At 39.2% G+C, this 23,356-nt stretch overlaps 1 protein-coding gene across 1 annotated transcript; it reads left to right on the plus strand.

Moving 5' to 3' along the window:
- The first annotated feature begins 1,597 nt into the window (after nt 1-1,597).
- On the plus strand, nt 1,598-22,270 carry COPS5 (COP9 signalosome subunit 5). Its single transcript, XM_038390382.2, has 8 exons — nt 1,598-1,982; nt 2,398-2,632; nt 6,065-6,193; nt 7,645-7,710; nt 9,729-9,814; nt 15,150-15,261; nt 17,715-17,863; nt 21,198-22,270. Exons 1-8 carry the CDS (start codon nt 1,708-1,710, stop codon nt 21,280-21,282), a joined length of 1,137 nt encoding a protein of 378 aa, XP_038246310.2. The 5' UTR covers nt 1,598-1,707; the 3' UTR covers nt 21,283-22,270.
- The last annotated feature ends 1,086 nt before the right edge of the window (nt 22,271-23,356 follow it).

Raw genomic sequence — 23,356 nt, forward strand, 5'->3', positions numbered from 1 at the left:
TCCCCTTGTGCTTGTGGAGAGTTCCGTTAAAGTCAGCAAAGCTCTTCAGGCATATAGGAGCCTGGCCACAATGCTCAGAATGCAGGAGTGGGGCCACAAAATGATTTATAATTTCCATAAAATAACTCTTCTACCTAAAAAGAAAAAAAATGCCTCAGAAATATGAAAGTCTGTAAATAAACAGTTTAGGGATGGAGCTACTTCATTCATGGTATATATTCCTCCTTCAAAAAGAAAAGGAGGACTTGTAGCACCTTAGAGACTAACAAATTTATTTGAGCATAAGCTTTCGTGAACTACAGCTCACTTCATCGGATGCATTCAGTAGAAAATACAGTGGAGAGATTTATGTACACAGAGAACATGAAACAATGGGTGTTAGCATACACACTGGAACGAGAGTGATCGGGTAAGGTGAGCTATTACCAGCAGGAGAGCGGGTAATAACCCATCCCGCTCTCCTGCTGGTAATAGCTCACCTTACCTGATCACTCTTGTTACAGTCTGTATGGTTACCTCCATTGTTTCATATTCTCTGTGTATATAAAATCTCCCCACTGTATTTTCCACTGAATGTATCCGATGAATTGAGCTGTAGCTCACGAAAGCTTATGCTCAAATAAATTTGTTAGTCTCTAAGGTGCTACAAGTCCTCCTTTTCTTTTTGTGGATACAGACTAACACGGCTGCTACTCTGATTCCTCCTTCAGTTACTTTCACCCCATGCAAGCAACTTAAATTCATGGGATAAGTGAAGTAGCTGCATCCCTCAATACTGCCAACTGCACAAGCATTCAAAACTCATGACTTGCTCCCTACAAATCATGAGACTGGCTTAAAAATCATATTTCAAAAAAATTGCGAGGGATTCTCTTACCTTCTGGATTTTGATCCTTTAGGATCTACGTGGGTCATCTTTTCAACCTTTTCTTCACAACCAGGAGGGCAAGAACGTACTTTTTAAAAACGAAAGCTGAACTTCTCACACAATCCCATTTCAGAAGCTTTCATTACCTAAAGGCATGTCTACACTACTAGCCAGATCAATGGGCAGCAATCAATCCACCGGGGGTCAATTTATCGTGTCTAGTATAGACGTGATAAATCGACTGCCGATCACTCTAGTGTCGACTCTGGTACTCCACCTCAACAAGAAGCACAAGGGGACTTGAGGGGAGAGCGTCCCCCCTCGACACGCCACAGCGAAGACACTGGGGTAAGTAGATCTAAGTACGTCGACATGAGCTACGTTATTCCTGTAGCAGAAGTTGTGTAATTTAGCTGGCTCTCCTCTCCCCTCCCCGCGTAGTGTAGACCAGCCCCTAAGACACCAAGTACCAAGAGACTCACAATAAAATTGTGAGATTTAGCAACTCTTGACCCGGGGCCCTGTCTCTTACTTTCCAGACTTCAACATCCCTGTGTTGCACACGCGTGCGCGAACACCAGTATGGGTGTGAATACGCGAGCGCACCTGCGTGTCCCTGTGGTGCATCCGATGAAGTGAGCTGTAGCTCACGAAAGCTTATGCTCTAATAAATTTGTTAGTCTCTAAGGTGCCACAAGTCCTCCTGTTCTTTTTGTGTTGCCTTGGTGACGCATCACCTCGCTGGCCGCCGTGCCTGGTTCTCTGAGCAGGGCTCGGACGTGGCTTCCAAGGCTGGTCGCTAGAGGGCGCGCTAACCAGGCTGTCTCAGGCCCTGCGGAATGTACCATTCCCGATCCTCCCCCCAGCGGCTCTGGGACATTCCAGGGTTGGGCTCCCCCCCCCTCCCCGCGTGGCAGTTGGTTTGCGCGGCGGCCCGGTCGGGCGGTGGGGGGATGGCGGCGGCGGCGGCGGCCGGCGCCTCTGGGAGCGGGATGGCGCAGAAGAGCTGGGAACTGGCCAACAACATGCAGGAGGCGCAGAGCATCGACGAGATTTACAAATACGACCGCAAGCAGCAGCAGGAGATCCTGGCGGCCAAGCCCTGGACCAAGGAGTGAGAGCCGGGCCCAGGGGGCGGGGGCCGGGGCCGGGGCCGGGGCCGGGATACCCGGGCAAGGAGCGGGGCGGGCCTGGGGCGCGAGGCCGGGGGAGGGAGTTCAGGGTAATGGGAGCGAGGTGGCGGTGGCCCGGAGAGGCAACGGGGCCCAGGGGAGGTGGGGAGGCGGCAGGGCTGCAAGGGGGGATATGGGTGGGGAGGCAGCGGGGGCCCGGGAGGGGTGTTTTGGGTCCTGAACCAAGGCGCGATTCTGGGGTGGGAGGAGGTTGAGATGGAGGGGCCTTGTTATAATAATCCCCAGCTACTTCCCCCTTTCTCTTCCCTCTCCTGTATTTTGCATGTGTTTCCTCTGTTTGTTTTCCTTGTCCGATTAGATACTTGGCCTCTTGCTAGCATCTCTCCTTTTTTGCAGCAACCACTACTTCAGATACTGCAAGATCTCCGCCCTGGCCCTGCTGAAGATGGTCATGCATGCCCGGTCTGGGGGCAATCTGGAAGTGATGGGGCTGATGCTTGGGAAAGTGGATGGGGAAACTATGATTATCATGGACAGCTTTGCTTTACCGGTAGAAGGCACTGAAACTCGAGTCAATGCTCAGGCTGCTGCATATGAATATATGGCTGCGTACATAGAAAATGCAAAACAGGTAAATAAAGAGAACTATGTGTTTTATTGCTGCTATAATAAAAAAATCCTGTTGTAATTTACACTGGGTTTTGAGATAGTCTGTCTAGGTTTTCTTATAAAGTTCCATCACCAGGATATCCTTGCACAAGATCTGAATCAATAAAAAATTGATAGTTTTCTTTTTTTCTCAAATATTTTAATATTTTTGTTTATCATATTTAAATATTGCAGTGTTCTTTCACCTTTGTATATCTGAGTTCAAATTCAGGGTTGGGTCACCAATTAATTGAGTGTAATTTCCTTTACATTTATGCTCATCACCTAGGAAATGTTTTTATGGGTGCAGTCGGTTGCTCAAGAATGGAATAGCAAAAGAGCTTATTTCTTCACAAATTTAACACAATTATTTGTGGCATAAACTAAAGTTAGTGTCAAGCATTAAATCTTTGTATTTCACAACTATCTTATTTGGTTGCTATATAACATACATAATAGGTATAGTGTGGTTTTAGCTACTTATTCTTTTTGGATAATCTATTTTATTTTCCATCAAAAGAACCTCTAAAATTCATTTGGGAATACAAAATTAAAGGAGTATATAGTTGTCAATGCTATTTACTAGTAATTGCACTTTATAAGTTATGAATGTTTGAGTCAAGAAGGAACGATTAACTACTGTGAAATAGTTCTTTCCTCCCCCCATACAAAGTTTTCCATGTTACATTCACGTTTAGGCCCTCATCTTCCAGTAGGTTCACCGCAGACAGAATTGGAGCTTTAATCTCTGGTAGGTCTGAAGAGCTTATCCCAGGTTGGAGCTGTTTTTATATTCATCTACCACATTATATACTTATTTTATATTAATCTCCCACTGAAAGCTTGATAGTCCTGTGATGCAGAATGAGCATTGGATCCCATCCAGTTTTCCCAGTTCAATTAGTTTTAGTACGGTCCTGTCTATACTTAAAAAGTTTTACTGTGATAATTGTATCTGATGTGATTGGGTAGATCATTTCATTTGTGCAGAGTTCTACTAAAGTTAGTGATGTAGCTCAGATTGCAGGATTGGGGAATTCTTATGGAATTCCTGCTATGTTTACACTTCATTTACTTATAGATTTCAATATAAATTGCAAATTGGGTTAGATTATAATATGAGAAAAGAGCATGCACAAGAGGTCTTTTTTTGTTTATTAAAAATATAATTTAGGCTGTAAAAAAAGTTGTAATTTTTTAATTTGCTGTTTTGGTATGGCCAGTTCAAGTACCATTTAAAAAAAAAATAGAAACAGTTGTTGAGTTGGCAGTAGGGTCCTTTGCCCTCCAACACGGGCTGGATACCCCCCCCCCCCTTCAATTTCTCCTATCCCTGGGTAGTGAGCTTTCTTCTGGACACTAGAACTAATGCCAGCTCAGAGACCCCTGGAGGCCATTTGGAGGCTGGCACCACCAGGCTCCCCTCTCCCAGGGCACAGGGCCCTGTGGGAAGTACAAGTCCCAGCCCCACTCACTGAGAAGCCATGGGAAGTGAATTCTTCCAGGTCACACGGGAGCTGCTGCTGGTGATGGTTAGGCCTAGCCCATGCCACCTGTTGGAGCTGGAATTGCACCTGGGTGGTGAGGCGGGTGAGCTCCCCAGGGGATCTCTGCTCCAATCCATATGTGCCCAGCCCTGCCTTTCTCATCCACCTCCTATCGGGTCATGACAGAGGGGCATCTGGGTTTAATTTGAGTGAGTGGGTTGCAATGTCACTCAAATTTGCAGAAACTATAAAAGGTTGCGGTGTGTTTTAAAAGCTGTGGTTTCTCAACTAAATTGCAGAATGCTATTTTCTTACTGTCTTAAATATAACCTTACGCTTATTCAGACTGTTTTAGGTACCTCACTATCCCATTTTAAGCAGGTGATTTTGAAATTTATTTTAATCTAGCTTGTTTTGTCAATAATATATATATGATATCTGAAAAATATTAGTATTCTGTATATTTATTGTTACAGTGATATAGCTAATGTGAACATTACATTTTCATCTAAAAAATTAGTGCCAATTCATTTATAATAATCTTACAGGTTACTTGTAACAGAGTGGGAAAGACATTTTTTTTTCTGCAGTTTGTTTACTTTGTGCTGTTGAGCACTTTGATATATAATCAGCTTCTCAATTTTGTGGATGGTTACTTTTGCTATTAGTTTCATGCACTACTGTGATGACTTCATTTTCATTCACTGCTCAATGAGGAGCTCATGTGCATGCTCTTTCATAGGCCCTGGTTGCGGGATGTTTGCAGTACAGGTTGAACGTCTCTAATCCGACACTCCTTGGTCCAGCAACATCTGTGGTCTGGCATAGGTGCCGACTCCGTGGCTGCTCCGGGGCTGGAGCACTCACAAGGAAAAATTGGTGCAGAGCATCCATGGTGCCAAGCTCCCCTTCCCCCCGGGCCTCTTGTGCGCCGGCAGCCCTGTGCTTACCTCCTCTTTTTCTCAGAGCTTCTGGAATGCCATGAAAAGCTGACCCACAGCGTTCAAGCTCCAGGAGGGAGGGGGAAGATCTGGGGCCAATGGCCAGGACCCCGGGCAAGGGACCACGCAGGGTGCAAAACCTGGGGGTGCTGCAGCCCCCCTACGTCCCACACCTATGGAGACCCATTGGCACTCTGTATTGACCTCCCATGGTTCGGCAAATTCTCTGGTTTGGCACCAGTCAGGTGCCGAGGGTGCCAGACTAGAGGGGTTCAACCTGTAATATCTGAAACTAGTTTAAATTTTTTTAAATTAACTGATAGTAAGTTGACAGTGTTCCCTTATATCAGCTGAAGACATTGACTTCTGTCTTCATTTAATCAGATCTCACCTGTAGGGTTGATAAGACCAAAAAGTATTACTCTTCCTTGGAAGAATGTAGTGATGTATAAATGATCTGTTCTTCTATCTGTATCTATTAAGCATGTAAACTGTAAAGCAAGTAAAAAGATGCTCTTTAAGCGAGATCCTGCTTCTGTTTAAAGTTGGTGGCTAAACATCCATTGATTACAATGGATGCAAATCAGACATTGTGTTTTGTCTTGTAGTATTATTTATTTTAATGATTTGAGTTTCTTGTTACATACTCTGTTAGAACTGGTTGGCCCCTATAAATTCAAAAGCATGCACCTCTATTGCATGTTGGAAAAAACAATTGTTGGATGCCAGGAATTGAGTTGTTAGTATCAGTATAGTTATAACTTTGTGCCATAGGACTTCTAAAAACATTTTAACCAGAGAAGGCTTAGGTTATTTAAAAAACATATGGGTTTGAAACTTGGCATAGTAGTGCATGTAGATACTTGCATTTTTTCTTCCCCATAATGTATCTGCAGTATGTTAAAAGCCCAAAAGAGGGCATCTGTCTCTTTCATTATACAAAGAGACTTTTAATGATATGTATTTCTTTCCCCTTCACTTCATTAGGTTGGTCGTCTAGAAAATGCAATTGGCTGGTACCACAGCCACCCTGGCTATGGCTGCTGGCTTTCAGGGATTGATGTCAGTACTCAGATGCTTAATCAGCAATTTCAGGAACCATTTGTGGCTGTGGTTGTAAGTATTAGAAGTTTATTAGTTAAGCATTCCACAGACTGACAAATTGTACAATACTTAATTTCTTTGTGTTGAGGTGAAAATATTTACTTGCAGTTTTTATCTATATAGCTCTTTCTAATTTTGTTAAATAATCCTCTGATAGTGTTTGTTTTTTAAGGGAGGGAGGGGTAGAATCCAGGCTTCAGATCAGTATATCTCCCTTACCACGCTTTCTGGGCTAAAGAGAAAGTCAAGACAATGGTATATAAACAAATTTGTTCACTGGGACTGGAGAGCTTTCATTCACTGCATCATTCCAGGTGTAGTCTGTTAAAATCTTTTCTCTAATCTTAGATTAGAAACCTGCTTGTTACGACAGCAAATAATTCAATAACCCACACTGAGCGTTCTGCCTTAGATCTTAAAAACTTTAGTTCTGTGATTCTCCTAACCTTCTGTAGTAAGGGATGCTGAGTAAAATTGTCCACAGAACCGCAGTATTTCTCATATAGCATGCATTATCAGTAAAGTCACTGACATCGCATCAGAAAGTTGTACAAAATTATCTTTTTAATATATTCTGAGAAAATTCACTGGGCCCTCCAACCCCTCAGGACTGCAGGTCACAACAAATGAAATAGAAATTTAGCCTTTGATTTAAACAACAACTTTATATAACCACTTGCTCTAGTAAAGAGTGTAAACACCAACAAAAAAATGGAATTATTTGAGGAATAGTTGGCAGTCTAATTAGGATTGTGGGATTAAATTAGAAAAGTATAAACCAAATATTAGAAAAAAGTTCTGGACACTAAAATCTGTTTTGTTGTGGCATAGTCTCCTAAGGAAATGTTGGAAGCCCCTTCAGTGTCACTTCTCAAATGAAACTGGCCAATGCACTAGTAAATGTATTGTAGAGAGAAAAGGAGTACTTACGGCACCTTGGAGACTAACAAATATATTTGAGCATAAGCTTTCGTGAGCTACAGCTCACTTCATCGGATGCATTCTCCACTGAATACAGACTAACACGGTTGCTACTCTGAAACCTGTATTGTAGAGGATAATCCTGCATTATCCTCCTGCCCTATTTTTCAAAATAAATTAGATGATCTAATGGGTCTTTTCCATCCCTAATTTCTGGGGGGGGGGGGGGGTTAAAATTAAAAGCAATAAGTATCACCGATGTATTGACTGACAGATTGCAAGATTTTTATCACACACTATAGTACAGGATTAGTTGAGGCTGATACTAACCATTCTGTTAATGTAGAGAAGTGGGATTAATGGGCAGCTGTTGATGTTCCACTTTCTTTTCATGAGTGCTCCATATAAACTGATGTCAATTACAAAAGTACTGTGCTTTATTACAGAACATAATGCAACTTTTTCAAGTTATAGTGATTCAGTGTAAGTAGATCAATAAGTATGCCACCTGCATATATCTAAAATCACCTATATTTTTACAGATTGATCCAACAAGAACAATATCTGCAGGAAAAGTAAATCTTGGAGCTTTTAGAACATATCCCAAGGTAAAAGTTAAGGTTAAAAAAAGTATATGTGTATTATCAAGGTTATTAAACTGTATATAACTAAATACATGGGTCCCATTTTTAAGGGTCATTGTTAAGCATGAAAAGCACATTATCTGACCTGTCTTTCCTTTTTTTAATATTCTATATCTTCCTTTTTCAGGAAAAGATGTAATTTTTTCCTAACCTAAAATAAATATTAAAATATCATCATATTGTGCATGCCTCTTAGAAGAAAAATAACATTGGTAAATAATCTGATTTCAGTTTCAGGGTTCCATTGAATTACTAACAGACATAAATAATAAATCTGGGTATGGTCGTACTTAAATAGTCTTCTTTACGTGGTGTTTGTGTTTAGAGAGGTTGAATTCTAGTCTTCTTTCCACAGAGTTTTATTTCCTGTTGTATTGAATGTATTTTTAGATATTGGAGCTGCAACATAATTGCAGCAGTTAAATATAGTTATGCTATTTCTAAAGTTTCTGCGGCATAGATGTATAAGAATTTGGATTGTTAGAGGGAAGAAGGAATAGTAAATCTATGACTTATTAGTTCAAAATTCTGCTTTTGGCTTATTTTTTTTTAAAAAAAAATTAAATCTGGGGATCTGTATTGAGATTGCTTTGAGAAAAGCAAGAGTCAAAATCTCATACTTTTATTTTTGACAGTCTTTTCAAAGAAATGTTAGATTCACAGGATAAAACAAAAAATAAAATACCACATTTTGAAATAAAATTTTAAGATGAAAATAACATACATATCAAGCTTAAGATATTTAATTTAACTGGAAATTTATTTAAAGTTGAAATCTAAATTTTTCTAAGTCTAGTTTTATTTTTTTATCAGTGATAGAGAAATAAAAGTATAATTTAGTTGATATATCCTCAAATATAATTACACCTTCCTAAATTCCAGTTAAGGCCCTAATCCTGCAAAGACTAACACACATTCTTATGCACTGTGAATAGTTTTATTGGCTTCAGTAGGATCGCTCACAGTGCATGAAATTTAAGCATGACTTTGCAGAATTGGGGCCTACTTCTGCAATGTGATTTGTTAGCATGGACCTTGACACTCATGCAGAGTACAGGTGAAGTCAAAAGGACTCTGTTGGGACATGAAGGTCTGGGCTAGTGGATCCTATTGTAAGAAAGTAGAAATATTATTGTCTTGTGGAAGACTCCAATCTGGCATCATGTTATAATTGTAAAAATATGTGTGAAAAGTTCCCCATTGCATTCATGCAGTGCTTTTTTGTTACGAATGAACAGCAGATCTGCATAGACTTTTTTTTCTAAACAAAAGGAAAAGAGTATTTGTTGTTGTCAGAACTTATGTATGAACCAAAAAAAATCTCATGTAAATACTTTCAGGGCACTAAACAGGAAGAAGAAATGTAACTTAAACTTAAAAACCAAATCACAGTTAGACATTCATTTTAGCAGAATGTTTTAAGAGGAGTAATGGAAATGATTCAGGTAGGTGGTATTTGCCAATTCAGTAGTTGTGAAGGTTGCTATTGACTAAACTGGAGACTGAAGTTCTGGGACAGGTACAAGGTGGGCAATAGTAGTGCAGGGTTCATTTCATTTCTGTGCTAATGTTTGTCAATCCTGTTCTGGCGCAATCACTTCCAGGGACATAGAGAGTAGTCTGGTCTCCATGCCCCTTCCATCATTTCCCTAAGAGAAAACGATATGGCCGTTTATGGTAGAGATATCTGCCCAATGAGAACTGGCTGAGACCAGCAATTTACTACTTACACATTTCTGCACATCCATCAAATAGTAATGACTATTAACCCAGGCTGGATGAACCAGTGATCAAGAGAGAAGATTCCAAAATCCATAAGTCTGCTGGGCCATCCATTTTTCCTTATGGAACTTGTTGTCTTTATTGGGAACTTGAACAGCATTTGCAAGCAGCCTTAAAATGACTTCTTTCTTTTCAATGAAGAAATGTATTTATTACTTTTTCCACTTACTGTGGTGGTTTCTGTTTGTTTAACTTTTCAGGGCTTTAAGCCTCCAGATGAAGGGCCTTCAGAATACCAGACTATTCCACTTAATAAAATAGAAGACTTTGGTGTGCACTGTAAACAGTAAGTAACTCATGAATTATTATCTGAATCATAAGTAGAAGTTCTCAGTCTTTCTCCACCTTCTACCATGGCCCTAAGTGCCATGGTTTCTTGCAGTGACCCAAATACTACAAGCCTTTGTTTTCTTTGTGCTGCTGGCTTTATGGAAAAGTGTTGCGAGCAGTCATTCAGCAGGGAGATGGTTTGGGGAACGCTGCTTCAGTGAGCCCAATGAACGCTTTGAGCAGCTGGGTCAACACAGCTAGCATTTTGCCATCTTCAAGCATTGCTTCTCTGGAGCAGTGTAGTGGGGGTGGAAAGAGGAGCTGCTGCAATGAGAATGGGCTGATAGCATCAGAGGAGGCAGGAAAAAGAGCTGCTGTTAATTTGCTTTCCTTTAGTCCTAGAGGTCATTTGGTTTTAGCAATTTTTGCTCCATACCCGTCCTCATGACCCAGTTGAAGTTTGCAACCCCAGTTTGAGAACTCTTGAACTCAGAATCAGTGTTTAAAATAATTTTCAAATTCGTATCAATGTCAGTTTATGATATAAAATATTACTTAACACCATTCACTTGGGAGGGCAAATTATCCTTTTGGTACATTTGGTACTTATGCATACAACTCTCACTATAATTAATGAGTTACATGTTGAATGGGTCATATGTTGATGAAGGGCTAGACTCCAAAGGGATGGGTAGTTAAAACTCTGGAGAGTTGTGGGAAATTGCATTATTGGCAATATATGTAGTCTTTGAAGGCATTCCTGTCGTCATATTAACAAGAAAAAAAACACTTTTCCCTTTTCCAAACTAACAACTTGAAGACCATGCACTTAAAAAAAAATAAAGCTTTATAAAAAATCTCAGCTCGTAACTATTATTAATTATTTGCATTACCATACCAGGAGCAAAGTAGAAATCCCTGGCAAACACTTAACTGCATGTTCTCTGTGTGTGTGTATATAAATCTCTCCTCTGTTTTTTCCACCAAATGCATCCAATGAAGTGAGCTGTAGCTCACGAAAGCTTATGCTCTAATAAATTTGTTAGTCTCTAAGGTGCCACAAGTACTCCTTTTCTTTTTACTTAACTGCTAGTCATTCTGATTATTCATTATAAAGCAAACATTCTAGATCAGGGATGGGCAAACTACGGCCCAGGGGCCACAACCAGCCCTTCAGATATTTTAATCCGGCCCTTGAGCTCTTGCCAGGGAGCGGGGTCCGGGGCTTGCCCTGCTCCGTGCATTCTGTGGCTCTGCGCATATCCTGGAAGCAGCAATATGTCCCACCTCTGGCTCCTACACTTGGGGGCAGCCAGGGGTCTTCACATGCTGCCCCCGCCCCAAGCACCACCCACACAGCTCCCACTGGCCAGGGTTCCTGGCCAATTTGAACTGCACAGGTGGCACGTGCAGACAGGGCAGTGTGCGGAGCCGCCTGGCCATGCCTCCGTGCAGGAGCTGGAGGAGGGACATGTCGCTGCTTCCGGGAGCTGCTTGAGGTAAGCACTTCCTGGAGCCTGCATCTCTGACCCCCTCCTGTGCTCCTGGCCTAGCCCTGATTCCCCTTCTGCTGTCTGAGCCCCTCGGTCCCAACCCAGAGCACCCTTCTGCACCCCCAACCTTTCATCCCCAGCCCAACGGAGAGCTCGCGCCCCCAGCTGGAGCCCTCACCTACCCCAACTTCCTGTCCCAGTCCAGAGCCTCCTCCCACACCCTGAACTCCTCGTTTCTGACCCCACCCCAGAGCCCTCACTCCCTCCTGCACTCCAACCCCCAATTTTTTGAGCATTCGTGGCCTGCCATACAATTTCCATACTCAGATGTAGCCGTTGGGCCAAAAAGTTTGCCCACCCCTGTTCTAGATGAAGTTAGGTTGTTTGTGCATTTCTATGGCAACATGAGGAAGGGGAGCGATTAGATTTTTTTCTTTAAATTTACCATTACCTTTTTTAATCTGTTTTCAGATAAAAGGAATTTTTCAATTTTATGAAAATTTTAATAATTACCATAACAGTCTCTCTCTCAGATAGCTAGTTAGTATCTGTTCTAAGTCATTTCTTTCTTGAAGCTGCATGAAAAGATTTACGGAAGAGGACTTCCAATCTTCCCCAGTGGAAGATAGCCATAAAAAAAGAGGAGGGGTTGAAATTGCAGACACTAATTATGCTTTAGTCTATTGGGTGAGGAGTTGCTAACACCGTGGTATCTGTGATGTTCGTTCTCTTGCAATATGAATGAATTATTTGTACTACAGAAGATTAGAATAGTCGTTTCCACCCACTAGTATGTTTACCAGGACTTGTAAATCTGGTTTTAGTGACAGTTTCTTTTGGCTTCTCTTTCCTACCTTAATGATGAGCTTCTGTGTTTGGGTCCTGGTGTGGTGGCAATGCCAGTGGGCAATGGGTAGAAAAGCTGAGCTACTGCTTTATAATCGTATACACATGTCCAGCCACTGCCCTGAGGAGAGACTGCATTCAGACACTTCTCAGCCATGAATCAGCCCCAGTGGGTGCACTTTTACCTCATCTTTGACTGCTATTCTATTACAGTACTTAGTTGAGAGGTCCTCTTTGAGGAAGAGCATGCTAAATAGGTTTTGTGTATTATACCAAATGCCATCTCCCTTAATTACAGTGTCAATTCCTAATGATAAGCACCTCAATTAATGTTGAAAAAGCATTTAACTTATACATTTACAAATGTTTCAGAGTAGCAGCCGTGTTAGTCTGTATTCGCAAAAAGAAAAGGAGTACCGGTGGCACCTTAGAGACTAACAAATTTATTAGAGCATAAGCTTTCGTGAGCTACAGCTCACTTCATCGGATGCAAATGAAGTGAGCTGTAGCTCACGAAAGCTTATGCTCTAATAAATTTGTTAGTCTCTAAGGTGCCACCGGTAATCCTTTTCTATTTACAAATGTGAAACTTTTGCAAATGTCTCTGCTTTTGCCATTTAATTTTTAAAAAGGAATTATATTTGTCATGTTACTTCACATTTTAAATTTTTCTTCAGGTGTATATTTGTAGATATATGACCTAACACACACACACACACACACGCTCTTCCGTGATATTTTAAATTGGTCATCATTTTCCTTTATTTTTACTAGTTTATTCACCAATTTATTTGTCAGATGATTAAAGCACAGGCCTGGGAATTGGGAGATCAGGGATCTAATTTTGATTCTGCCACAGATTTTCTTGGGCAATTCACCTTTGTGCCTAATTTTTTTCTAAAGTGAGGATCTTTCTCTTCATCACAACAGTATGAAGTTTAATTTATCCATTTTTGTAAAAGACTGATCATCTCAGATGGAAGATGTTATGGAAATGCAAAGTAAAATAACTGATTTTTATTACAGGAAAAGGACAAAGCCAATACAAGGTGTTTAATTGTAAAAGCACATTTTAACAGCAAAAATGGACCATTTAATATATCTCATATCTCTTGTGCTGACTCTCCCCTTCTCGCTTATTGTTTTGGCTTTCTAGCTCATTATATGGTTGAATTGGTCAGCATTAGAAGATTTCACTTAAGTGCATTTTTCCTAATATGGTTGAGTTTTACCTAACAGGTCTCCTAAGAGCAGGGTTAATATATCATTGCTAATGGATTAGTGGATCTGTACCATTTAAATTATTCAAAAATAACTTGTGTGCAGTGACAGAGGAAAAACTGGCAATAATTTTTTTTAAAAGAATGATTTAGTGATTTTAATTGGATAACGTACAAGTGGCAGTTATATCTGCATCAAAATAAAACCATGTAAGTGCTGTAATAGCCCCACAAGAACAGGAAGCCCAGCAATCATTTAACTTAACGTCAGTTCTCTGATACCCAGGAAGTGTACCTCATGTTCCAACTCCCAGTATGATGCCTTTAGTACATCGATAGAAATGTTCTTGCATAGCTTAAAGTGAAGATTACCTTTTGGGCATGTCAGGTTCTCCTTTTATTAAATCCTACATGAAATTTCTGTTTTTAGGAGCATTACATCATCCACCCTCCAACAGCCTTCTGAGAATTACTTTTAACAGATGTTTGAAAAATTGTAACAAAACTTAGAAACAAATGAACAGATCTCTTTTCTCCCCGGTCCTATTGCAGCCTTTCTGTTCCTTGACAAATCTGATTTCTCTTTCTGCAGGCCTCAATCCATTTTGCAAGCACTTCAGAATGAGTACATCAAAAGAGACAATCTGTAGAAGGCATGAGCTGGGGTGGCGGGGGGTTCCTTTTGGTTCACACATTTAGGATGAATTCCCACTAATAGGAAAGGGCAAGTTGGCAAGGCTTTCTATTTACACCTGTATGTATAAAACAGCTTAATGGAAGAAAAGTATTTTTTTAAAATACCAAACCTTCTATTTTTTACTTTCAGTATAATGCACATCTGAGCAGCAGAGAAGGTTGCAACATGTATTGCTGTCTTGTAAGATGCAATATGAATCGTATTTAAAACAAAACAGGATAGCTTATCTTCCTTATTCCTTTGTTGTGAATTCTGTAATATCAGGAAAATCTGTCTTATTAACACCTAAGATGCATAACAACGGATAAATAGGCTCTTTGTTAAACTTACCACTATCCAACATTGCCACTTATCACATTCCACTAGATCAGTAGTATTTCAATTTACTTTTATATATAAATTATAATAATATTATGATAGCACCCAAAGGTCCCAAGCAGGATCAGGGACTCTTTGTAATATGTACTATACAAACACTATTAAAAGGACAGTAGCTGATCCCAAAGATCTTGTGTTACAACAGAACCTAATGACAGGTTTCAGAGTAGCAGCCGTGTTAGTCTGTATCTGCAAAAAGAAAAGGAGTACTTGTGGCACCTTAGAGACTAACAAATTTATCTGAGCATAAGCTTTCGTGAGCTACAGCTCACTTCATCGGAGGCATTCAGTGGAAAATGTATTCCATTGTATCCGGTGAAGTGAGCTGTAGCTCACGAAAGCTTATGCTCAAATAAATTTGTTAGTCTCTAAGGTGCCACAAATCCTCCTCTTTTTTTTAACCGAACCTAAGTGGATGAAGAAAACAGCATTTGGCTAGTTATAACTGTATTAAAACTGCATACATCAGACACAGGAGGGAAATCCCTCCTCAGAGAAATATTCATGGTGTAGATCTTAACGTGTGTTATTGTTGGACCCTAAAACATTGTGTCATTGTCACACTGGTGGTTCTGTTAGTCTTTGCATTTTTGAGAAATGCATTTACTTTCTATTTATTCCTTTCAGATGCCTGTGACCATGAGGATTTGATTGTAAAATACCCTACATCTTTGACTGGTAGCTAACTAAAAAATTTGCTTTGTTTTTTAAAAATAGGTATTATGCTTTAGAGGTCTCCTACTTCAAATCATCTTTGGATCGTAAATTACTTGAACTATTGTGGAACAAATATTGGGTGAACACACTCAGTTCTTCTAGTTTGCTTACTGTAAGTAGAATAATATATCCTATAAGAGTTTAGGTACCTCTGACTCCTTGGTGCTAGAAGCAGGGATCTCTGCTGCAAATTGCTTAATGGGAGACTGCTGAGTAATTTTGACTCCAGATTTAGATTCTGTGCATCAAGTTTTACAAAACCAAATAATAAAGAGGAAGGTTTTCATGAACATAAATAAAACCTTTCTGTAAACATTGTTTTCTGTTTTTACTGTTCGATAACCAGAAAGTGAAGCTAACTGGTTTGTTCTCATTGTTTAAGATGAGTTTCAGTTAAATCTATTTTTTAGTATAACATTTAGTATCCCCTTACTGCACAGTAGTAATTAGTATCCATTAAAGATTACCAAGTATATAGGCTATATATTGATGGTATTACTAATTTTATTATAACAACTCCTTTTAAGCCATACTTAGTATCTTCAGAAAGGGACTGCTTTTTGTTGTAACCATGTGCTTCGAGTAGAAGTTGTGACTTGACCACTAGATAACTACCATCCATTGCATTCACTATACTTCTGTTATGAACATACTTTTTACTTTGGATTCAAATCTCATTTACTTACTTCAATAAAAATCCAATGCACAGTGATCACTTTAGTCACGGGGGTAGAATGCACACATTCTTTAATATGTGTTTTTATTCTATAAAGCAACTCTGTAAAATGATATTGTGAGACTCCCTATTCTCTCAATTATTCCAAATCAAATTTGCTGCATTTGCAAATAAAAAAATTGTTCTTTCCTAACTTCCAATCCTGGAAACTTGAATAGGGATTTGAAAGTCAAACTTCGCTTTTTCCAGCTTCATGCCTAGTAAAAGATTCTGCCCACAGTAATACCTGTGCAATACCAGTGGGCCTAACTGACACTATTTCATACTCTGTACAAGTCTGTTGTATTCAGTTGGATTGCACGGTAAATTAAAATTGCATTGTAAATTAGAGCAGAATAATAACCTTTATTCTCAGTGAGGTTGCATAAATTGAACAGAAGGCAAAACTTGGTCCTCCATTTCTCTAGCAATGTTAATATCGCTTGGTTGAATACTTTAAGCTGTGAAAACTGAATACTTCCTGCTGTTCATAGGAACCTAGTCTGTAGACATGTAGTTCTATGTTCCTGTGAGCTGTAGGAAGAAATACCAGGTAAGGAGCAGATTTAGGAGGGATAAGTAGGAGAGCTTCCACCATTTTGTTGGGTGCTACATGTTGAACAGGAGACTTCAGTGCTTCCACGCACCTTAGTGATGAAGTCAAGACTTTGCTGTGTCTGTGTTGGGCTCCATCTTCTGCTGTCACCATCGACTCTAAATTCAGTTGTGCAGCTTGCTGTGAATTCGGAGACACTCCATATCCCACCATCTGTGCTCCAAAATTTAGATCAGTGTATAATCTGACACCCAGGGAGCTGGAAGATCAGCCACTGACATTAGGGGGAAAGAAGGTTCTGAGCCAGGCTACCTGTTCAACATGGGGAAAGCGGAGGATGAAGGTGAGGAGCCAGGCCTGGACAGCATAGCAATAAAGAAAAACAAAAACCTCCTTTTAAAATGACTGTCAAATCATCAGGTTTAATATCAGACTGAGTATTTTCAACTGAGAGTCATGGGGGGATAAGGAGGGGAAATGGGAATGAGGGGTTATTTCATGGTGATAGAATAATTTTAATATTACCACAGTGTTTCAAAGCTAGAAGTTTTGACTGTCTAGACCATTTTTCCCCCTCATCAATATCAGTCAAATTATCCCATCGACAAAGTTCATTCGTTTTTTTCAGTTTTACACAATGCAAAATTCCACACTGGAATGTTTTGCGTGTTTTTCATTGGTAATTTTAAAAAAATTACCTTCAGCCTAAGATGTCCTGTGGTGTATCACACTGGGAGTAATTTTTTTTTTTTTATGGCCAATTGATGAAACCATTAAAATGAGCTTATAATAGAAATACTGATAGGTCCTTCCCTGCTACCACATCTCTGAAATGAGACAGTAAAAGTGCTTAGCATTATCTATCAATGTGCAGCTCTCTTTTTTTTAAGATTCCTCAATCCCCCAAAGATTTCCCTCTGCAAAGGCCAACCACTGTGCTGATTGTCCTGGCCATGGATGACTAGATGTCACTTATTCTGGCTCCGCTGTTCCTGCGTCACTAGGGGGGTGGCTCCAGAACAGCAAAGAGCTCTCACTCTCTGGGTCTAAATATTCTGCATACTTCATGCCCTCAGCTCTTGCTAGCAAGCAGTCAAAGGACTGAACTGGTCTTAAATGCACATCATTCATGTAGGTTACCTGTTGAGCTCCGACTGGTCTGCCAAGCTAAGCCCAGCACTACTTAGACTTAAAGGTATTTTGTGAGGTAGGTTGCTTGTGTATTTTGTGCATAAATACCAACATGATTTACAGCTCTATCTGTAATACATTTAATGGTATCTTGTTCCAACAGAATGCTGACTACACAACTGGCCAAGTCTTTGATTTGTCTGAAAAATTAGAACAGTCAGAAGCCCAGCTGGGCCGAGGGAGTTTCATGTTGGGTTTAGAGACGCATGACAGAAAATCAGAAGACAAACTTGCTAAAGCAACAAGGGACAGGTGAGATAATACATGTCTGGATTTTGTAAGAAATGCTGTTCTGTTTTAAACCCTAAGTTCACTTACTTTAAACTATGATTTGTACGGAATTATTCTCCAGTTCCTTGGCATTTTGGAGGAATACACTGCTGTAATTTAGAAATTAAAATATAGAAATACCTCATTTACATCACAAAGGTCATTACAATTTTTATATTTACTACAGTGCATAAACTGTTTATTAACTGAAGCCATGAAGAAATTCTTTGGATTTATTATGTATTGCAAAGCTTTTGTCTTCTGAAGCATCCAGACAAGATGCTAGGGACCTTTGACCTGCTTCAGCATGGCATTTCTTTGGTGGGCCTCATAAAAATGACATTTCAAACTTCTGTGTTGGCTCCACTAAAGTTGTTAACCAATTCTGTATTTCTAGTTGATCGGTTTTTAATCAAAAATATCCCTGTTAAAGTTCATCAAAATATAGGCAATTTCTCAAATGCAATAGATTGAGCATTGCATTTCTTATTCTTGCAAGTGTGTTCCGACAACAGTAAAGAAGAGAGAAAAGAGTAATCAATATATACATTAAAGTAAGGACTTTTGCCATCTCTCTGAACAGCATTTTACAGTTCTGTCTAAACCATGTGGTTAGTCTTATGAAAAACTGAGGACTTGCCTTTCCCATCTTTTGCATAAAACGTTTCCTTCCACAAATGACCACACTGCACCTGAAGTGGGGGTGGACATTGTCATGGCTTGCTGGAAGAGGGGTAGCAGTGCTTTATGGATAGGGGGAGGAAGGAGGTCAGAAGCTGCTGCAAAAAAGGTAGGTGGGGGGTCAGTGTGGGCAATGCTGATTAATCTGGGAACGTAAGTGCGGAAGGCTTTAAAAAAGGCAGGTTAGGACATTAGAAGACCTTTCTCCACACATCAAGCAAGGCAGCACCCACTCTCCTTCCCCTCGAGATGGCAAATATCATATTGGTTAGGACCTGCTATGGGTATTGCGCTAGTCTCTCCTTTTTAGGGGGGCTGGGAAGGAATTTTTCCTTCACCACCATATTGGCTTATTATGGTGAGGAGGAAAGGGGGTTAGGCTATATATCACAACTCATTTTGTAAGCGTGGGGCAGATGTCCAGTGCAGATGCTCCATGGGGAAGACATCCAATGGCCAGATAAATGGCCTGGTAAAGGACTTAAAAAGGAGGTGCTGGCTAAAGGAACGGAATGGGGAAGGGCTTCTATGATTGGTACAGTAGGCAGCCAACCCCACTTTCTAATAGCTCACTTTAACCCTCCTAAGAGTGGGGGTGAATGGCAAGGTCCCAGCCATGGGTTGACTGGGGGACCTGGGTGGAAAATGAAGGGGTGGGGGGGCTGGTGGAAGCCCAGTTATTTAAATGAACATGGACTTGCCTGCACTGTATACTTTTATCTGCATTTACAAGTTACGGCTTGATTAAATCCACATGAAGTGTATCCTGTCCTCCTTTTGGTATAGCTGGACAATGAGGAAACCTTTTAGGAAGACCTTTATGAAAATTGTATGCTTCAGATTCGTTAGCTATCCTGATCACAAATATAATTTTCTATTATCAATTAATAAACATACTGTACCTGGATGCATATTATTTAAAATGCACTCCTGATGTTTTCTTCAAAACTATTTCCTTTTTTTTGTTGTTGTTGCTTTAAAGAATTACCCGACCTCCTTTTTGGGCTCTGGAGCTCTTAGGTGATCACCTGTTGCTTTTTCATTAGCTTTCATGAGTCGCCAAAGCAGTTTTTTTACAACTTGATTTAATCTCCAATATGGTTACATATAAAGTATATCTGTGGCACTATTTAACTGTTGAACAGTGATGCTTTACAAACTATGAAATGTCATCCTGTGTTGTGTAGTCAGAAAGAAGCATTTCAAGTAATTTACTTCAGATAAGTGTCCCTAGAACTCATCATTGTCCAGCTATGCTGGAAGAAGAACAGGAGGCACTGGATATGGTTTAATTATAACACAACTTTATTCTTAACAGTCTGGGAGTACCCGGCAGATAAAAGTGTACAGTTCAGGTAATTCCATGATGATTTTCATATCTACCCGGGGGCTTCCATCAGCCCTTCCCCTTTTCCATCCTGGTCCCCAGCCAACCTAGCTGGGACATCACATCCTCCTCCCATCCCCCACAAACACACATCGCAAATGAGTGTTGGGGGGCTATAAAGGCAGGGGGGTTGGCTCCCAGCCGTGCCAGTCATAGGAGCCCCCCATGTCTGCTCATTTAATACCTCTTTTAAATCTTTCACAAATCCATTTTATCTGACAGCTATATCCATTCCCTATGGAATACCTGCACTGGATATTCACCCCATATTTACATAATGAGTTGTGATATCTTAGCCTAACTCCTATTCCATGTTTGCCCCAACTAAGCCCCTCTCCGCATGCGCCAACCTGCTGTGGGGAAGGCAGAAAAAAACCACTTTGCATTGGCTAATCTGGTCAATGGACCTATATAGTATCCCCTCTTTTCCGGTCACCTGGGGGAAAGGATGAGTCAGCATCCCCATGCTAACCTGCTCTACAGTTGCTGTAAAAAATCACACCATGCCTCTCAAATCCCTTCCTCTAGCAAGCGTGATGACTGTCCCACCACTTACTATGCGGTGTGGTCATTATATTGTCCTTTCATATTTTCAAAGCTTTTTAAGCTTGTTAATCAAAATGCTATTAGAATCTAGCGTGAAGAAGTTCTTGTGGGTCACAAAAAAGAACACTTAACTTTTTCAATCCACTGTGCCATTTCAGTGGCATGGCTCTAGTGAAGCACTGGGGTTTCTTTCCTTTCTAATTGTTACAGGATTTGAACTGATCAGCTATAGACGATAACTCTTTCAGAGGTGAATGAGGGTGGTGTTTTTGTTTTGTTATGCTAAAACCATTAGCAGAACATATTTAATTTCACATATACACTTGCTAAAAAGGCAAAGTATTGGAACTGATTTTCTATTACATGAGTTCAAAGTTTTATATTTCCTTTACTATAGTTAAATTAAAACCTAAAATAATGGATGAAACTCAGTTTCCTGTATTTTAGGTTAATGTCCTAAACTGTTGGACAAAAAGTATAGTCTGAAATTGGTTCTTGATATGTAAAGAACTTGTCAGTTTACCTTTTCAGATAACTAATAGCTTTTGGCAACAACTAAATTGATGTGTGACTTTTCATATCTGGACAGTTGTGAAGATTCATGGGGTTATGGGCACCCCGAACTCCTGAGACAGTCGAATAACTTATAATACAGTGACAGTTCAGTGTTTAGCCAATGTTGAATTTATACTTGTTTTTCAGTTGCAAGACCACCATAGAAGCTATACATGGATTGATGTCTCAGGTTATTAAGGATAAACTGTTTAATCAAATTAATATTGCTTGAAGTGCATCACCAGCTGATACGCATCTCCGAGGCTGAAAAAGTCATGGTTATTTCTTTCTTTTGGACATGTTCACTTTTGGAATTAAAGTAAGAATGGATAATTATTCAGTTAATTTGTAGTACTTTCATCTTTTCCACCTTTTTGCCCAGTTTTAAAGAACAGATTGTTCTGAAATTTATTGTAAACTCTGTTCTCTATCATAAAACACAACCATTTTGGATAATTGTTTCAGAAGAAAAGTAAATGTGACTGTTATTAGATGCTTCTCTTTAGTATTTATATCTGTTATCAATCTGCAATAAGAAAAATAAAAATGAGCAAGTGATTTTTTTTGTAAACACTTATTTCTAGCATTTCATTATTTTCTGCCGTTTCCCCGGAACAATTCTTCTAATTCATCTAGTTTAGAGAGATAATAAAGCTAATTTTAAGAAATTCTGTTTTTGTTAAGAACATAATTTTAATATGCTTTCCCAACTCTTCTTTTAATTTTAAAACCTTGAATCCCTTTAGGTTAGTTTTTTAAGCAAAATTCTAATTGAAACATTAATTGCTTATTTTTGCAGATTGACTCAATGGGGGTCTATTTTCATTCATTTATTGTAAGAATATCTTGCAGCCATGCAGTGGAATTTATTTGCTAATACCCTATTGTGTTTCATAGAAAAAGAGTGGCAAATGAATGGAAGCCAGGGGAGTGATAGAATTATTAGTACACAATGCCCTAATGTCATCCAAATACGATTAGAGAATAGAAAATAAAATAAATGTGGTTATTCTTTACATACAACTCAGCAGTTATGAAAGAACAATAATTCACTGTTTGAAATACCTGATGTAACTCTATTACAGTATATGTGTATAATACATTAACCTCCTTATGAACAAGAAGATTGTGGCAAACAAAATGTGTATGCTAAAACTAAAATAAACATCCAGAGAAAGATGTGCAGTTGAAATATTAGTCTTCTGTGAAGTTTTTCTTTTTTTATTCAAAGGTTTTAAGTCTTAATAAATTATCATACTTGAGATGATCTCCATGCAGTTTTTCTCTGGAAGACTCTTGTGCTGTATGTACTTAGTGCACTGTGTATTAAAGTATGTAACTAAAAGTAAGTGGATTTGATTAAAAAAACAAGGAAAAGCGGAAGCTTCTTGCAAATGCACAAAATCTCCGTTTTTACTGAGTGCGTAATTTGCATTTAAAGTGAGGGAGCACCATTAGGAAACAAAGTTTTTTGCAAGAGGGCTGAATGTGTGTCCCTCTTTACGTTTTAATGTGTTGCCTTTTAAAATTTAGTTTCTTGACTTTTTAAGAATTCCAAACAGTAATTGAAAATGTAAGATATAGGTGAGTAGTCAAATAACAAATTTGCATTTAAGCCATCTAGTTATCATATGATTACATAAACCTATGTATATTACCATTATCCTTTTCCAACCCTCCCTCTGTTGCTTGTCACATACACTTGTTTCATGAGGGGGAAAAAGATGAAAAATGAATGTCTTGAAAAATCAATTTAATCTAAATCTAGGACTATAAACACTAAAATGCATGAATCATAATTGTATGCTTATAATTTGGTGTCACTGCAGGGTTAAGTTTGTTTGGGTGCCTTTATGCTGTATTTCCATATTTTAAGCTGTTTAGGTTTTTTTTAAGTTTATCCTTAATTCTGAATTTCCTGTGTTTACAGTGTTTATTTTGGGGATAATTTACAATATGCTTCTTGTAATATGCTGTAAAGCTTTATACCTTACATAATTGATATGTATTCTCAACCTTAACTACGCCCTGGTGTCAGTCTTTTGTCTAGGAATTTTTAATAGCTATTATTTGTATAATGCTTTTCATTCAAATGGATTCCTGTGTACTTTAAGCAGATATGCAAGTTATAAAATGGAATTATGTCACTCATGAGGAAAATGCAGGCACCTCTAAAGTAAAAATGTAGCAAATATTTAAGAGCAATATTATGTAACATTTTAGAAAAGGAAATTAGTTAGAACTTTAGGGGCAGCTTAGGCAGAATGTAAAATTACCTGACTTAAAATTTAGTAAATTCAGCGTAA

This window comes from Dermochelys coriacea, chromosome 2, assembly GCF_009764565.3.
Source record: "Dermochelys coriacea isolate rDerCor1 chromosome 2, rDerCor1.pri.v4, whole genome shotgun sequence".
In the NCBI taxonomy this organism is placed as follows: domain Eukaryota; kingdom Metazoa; phylum Chordata; order Testudines; family Dermochelyidae; genus Dermochelys; species Dermochelys coriacea.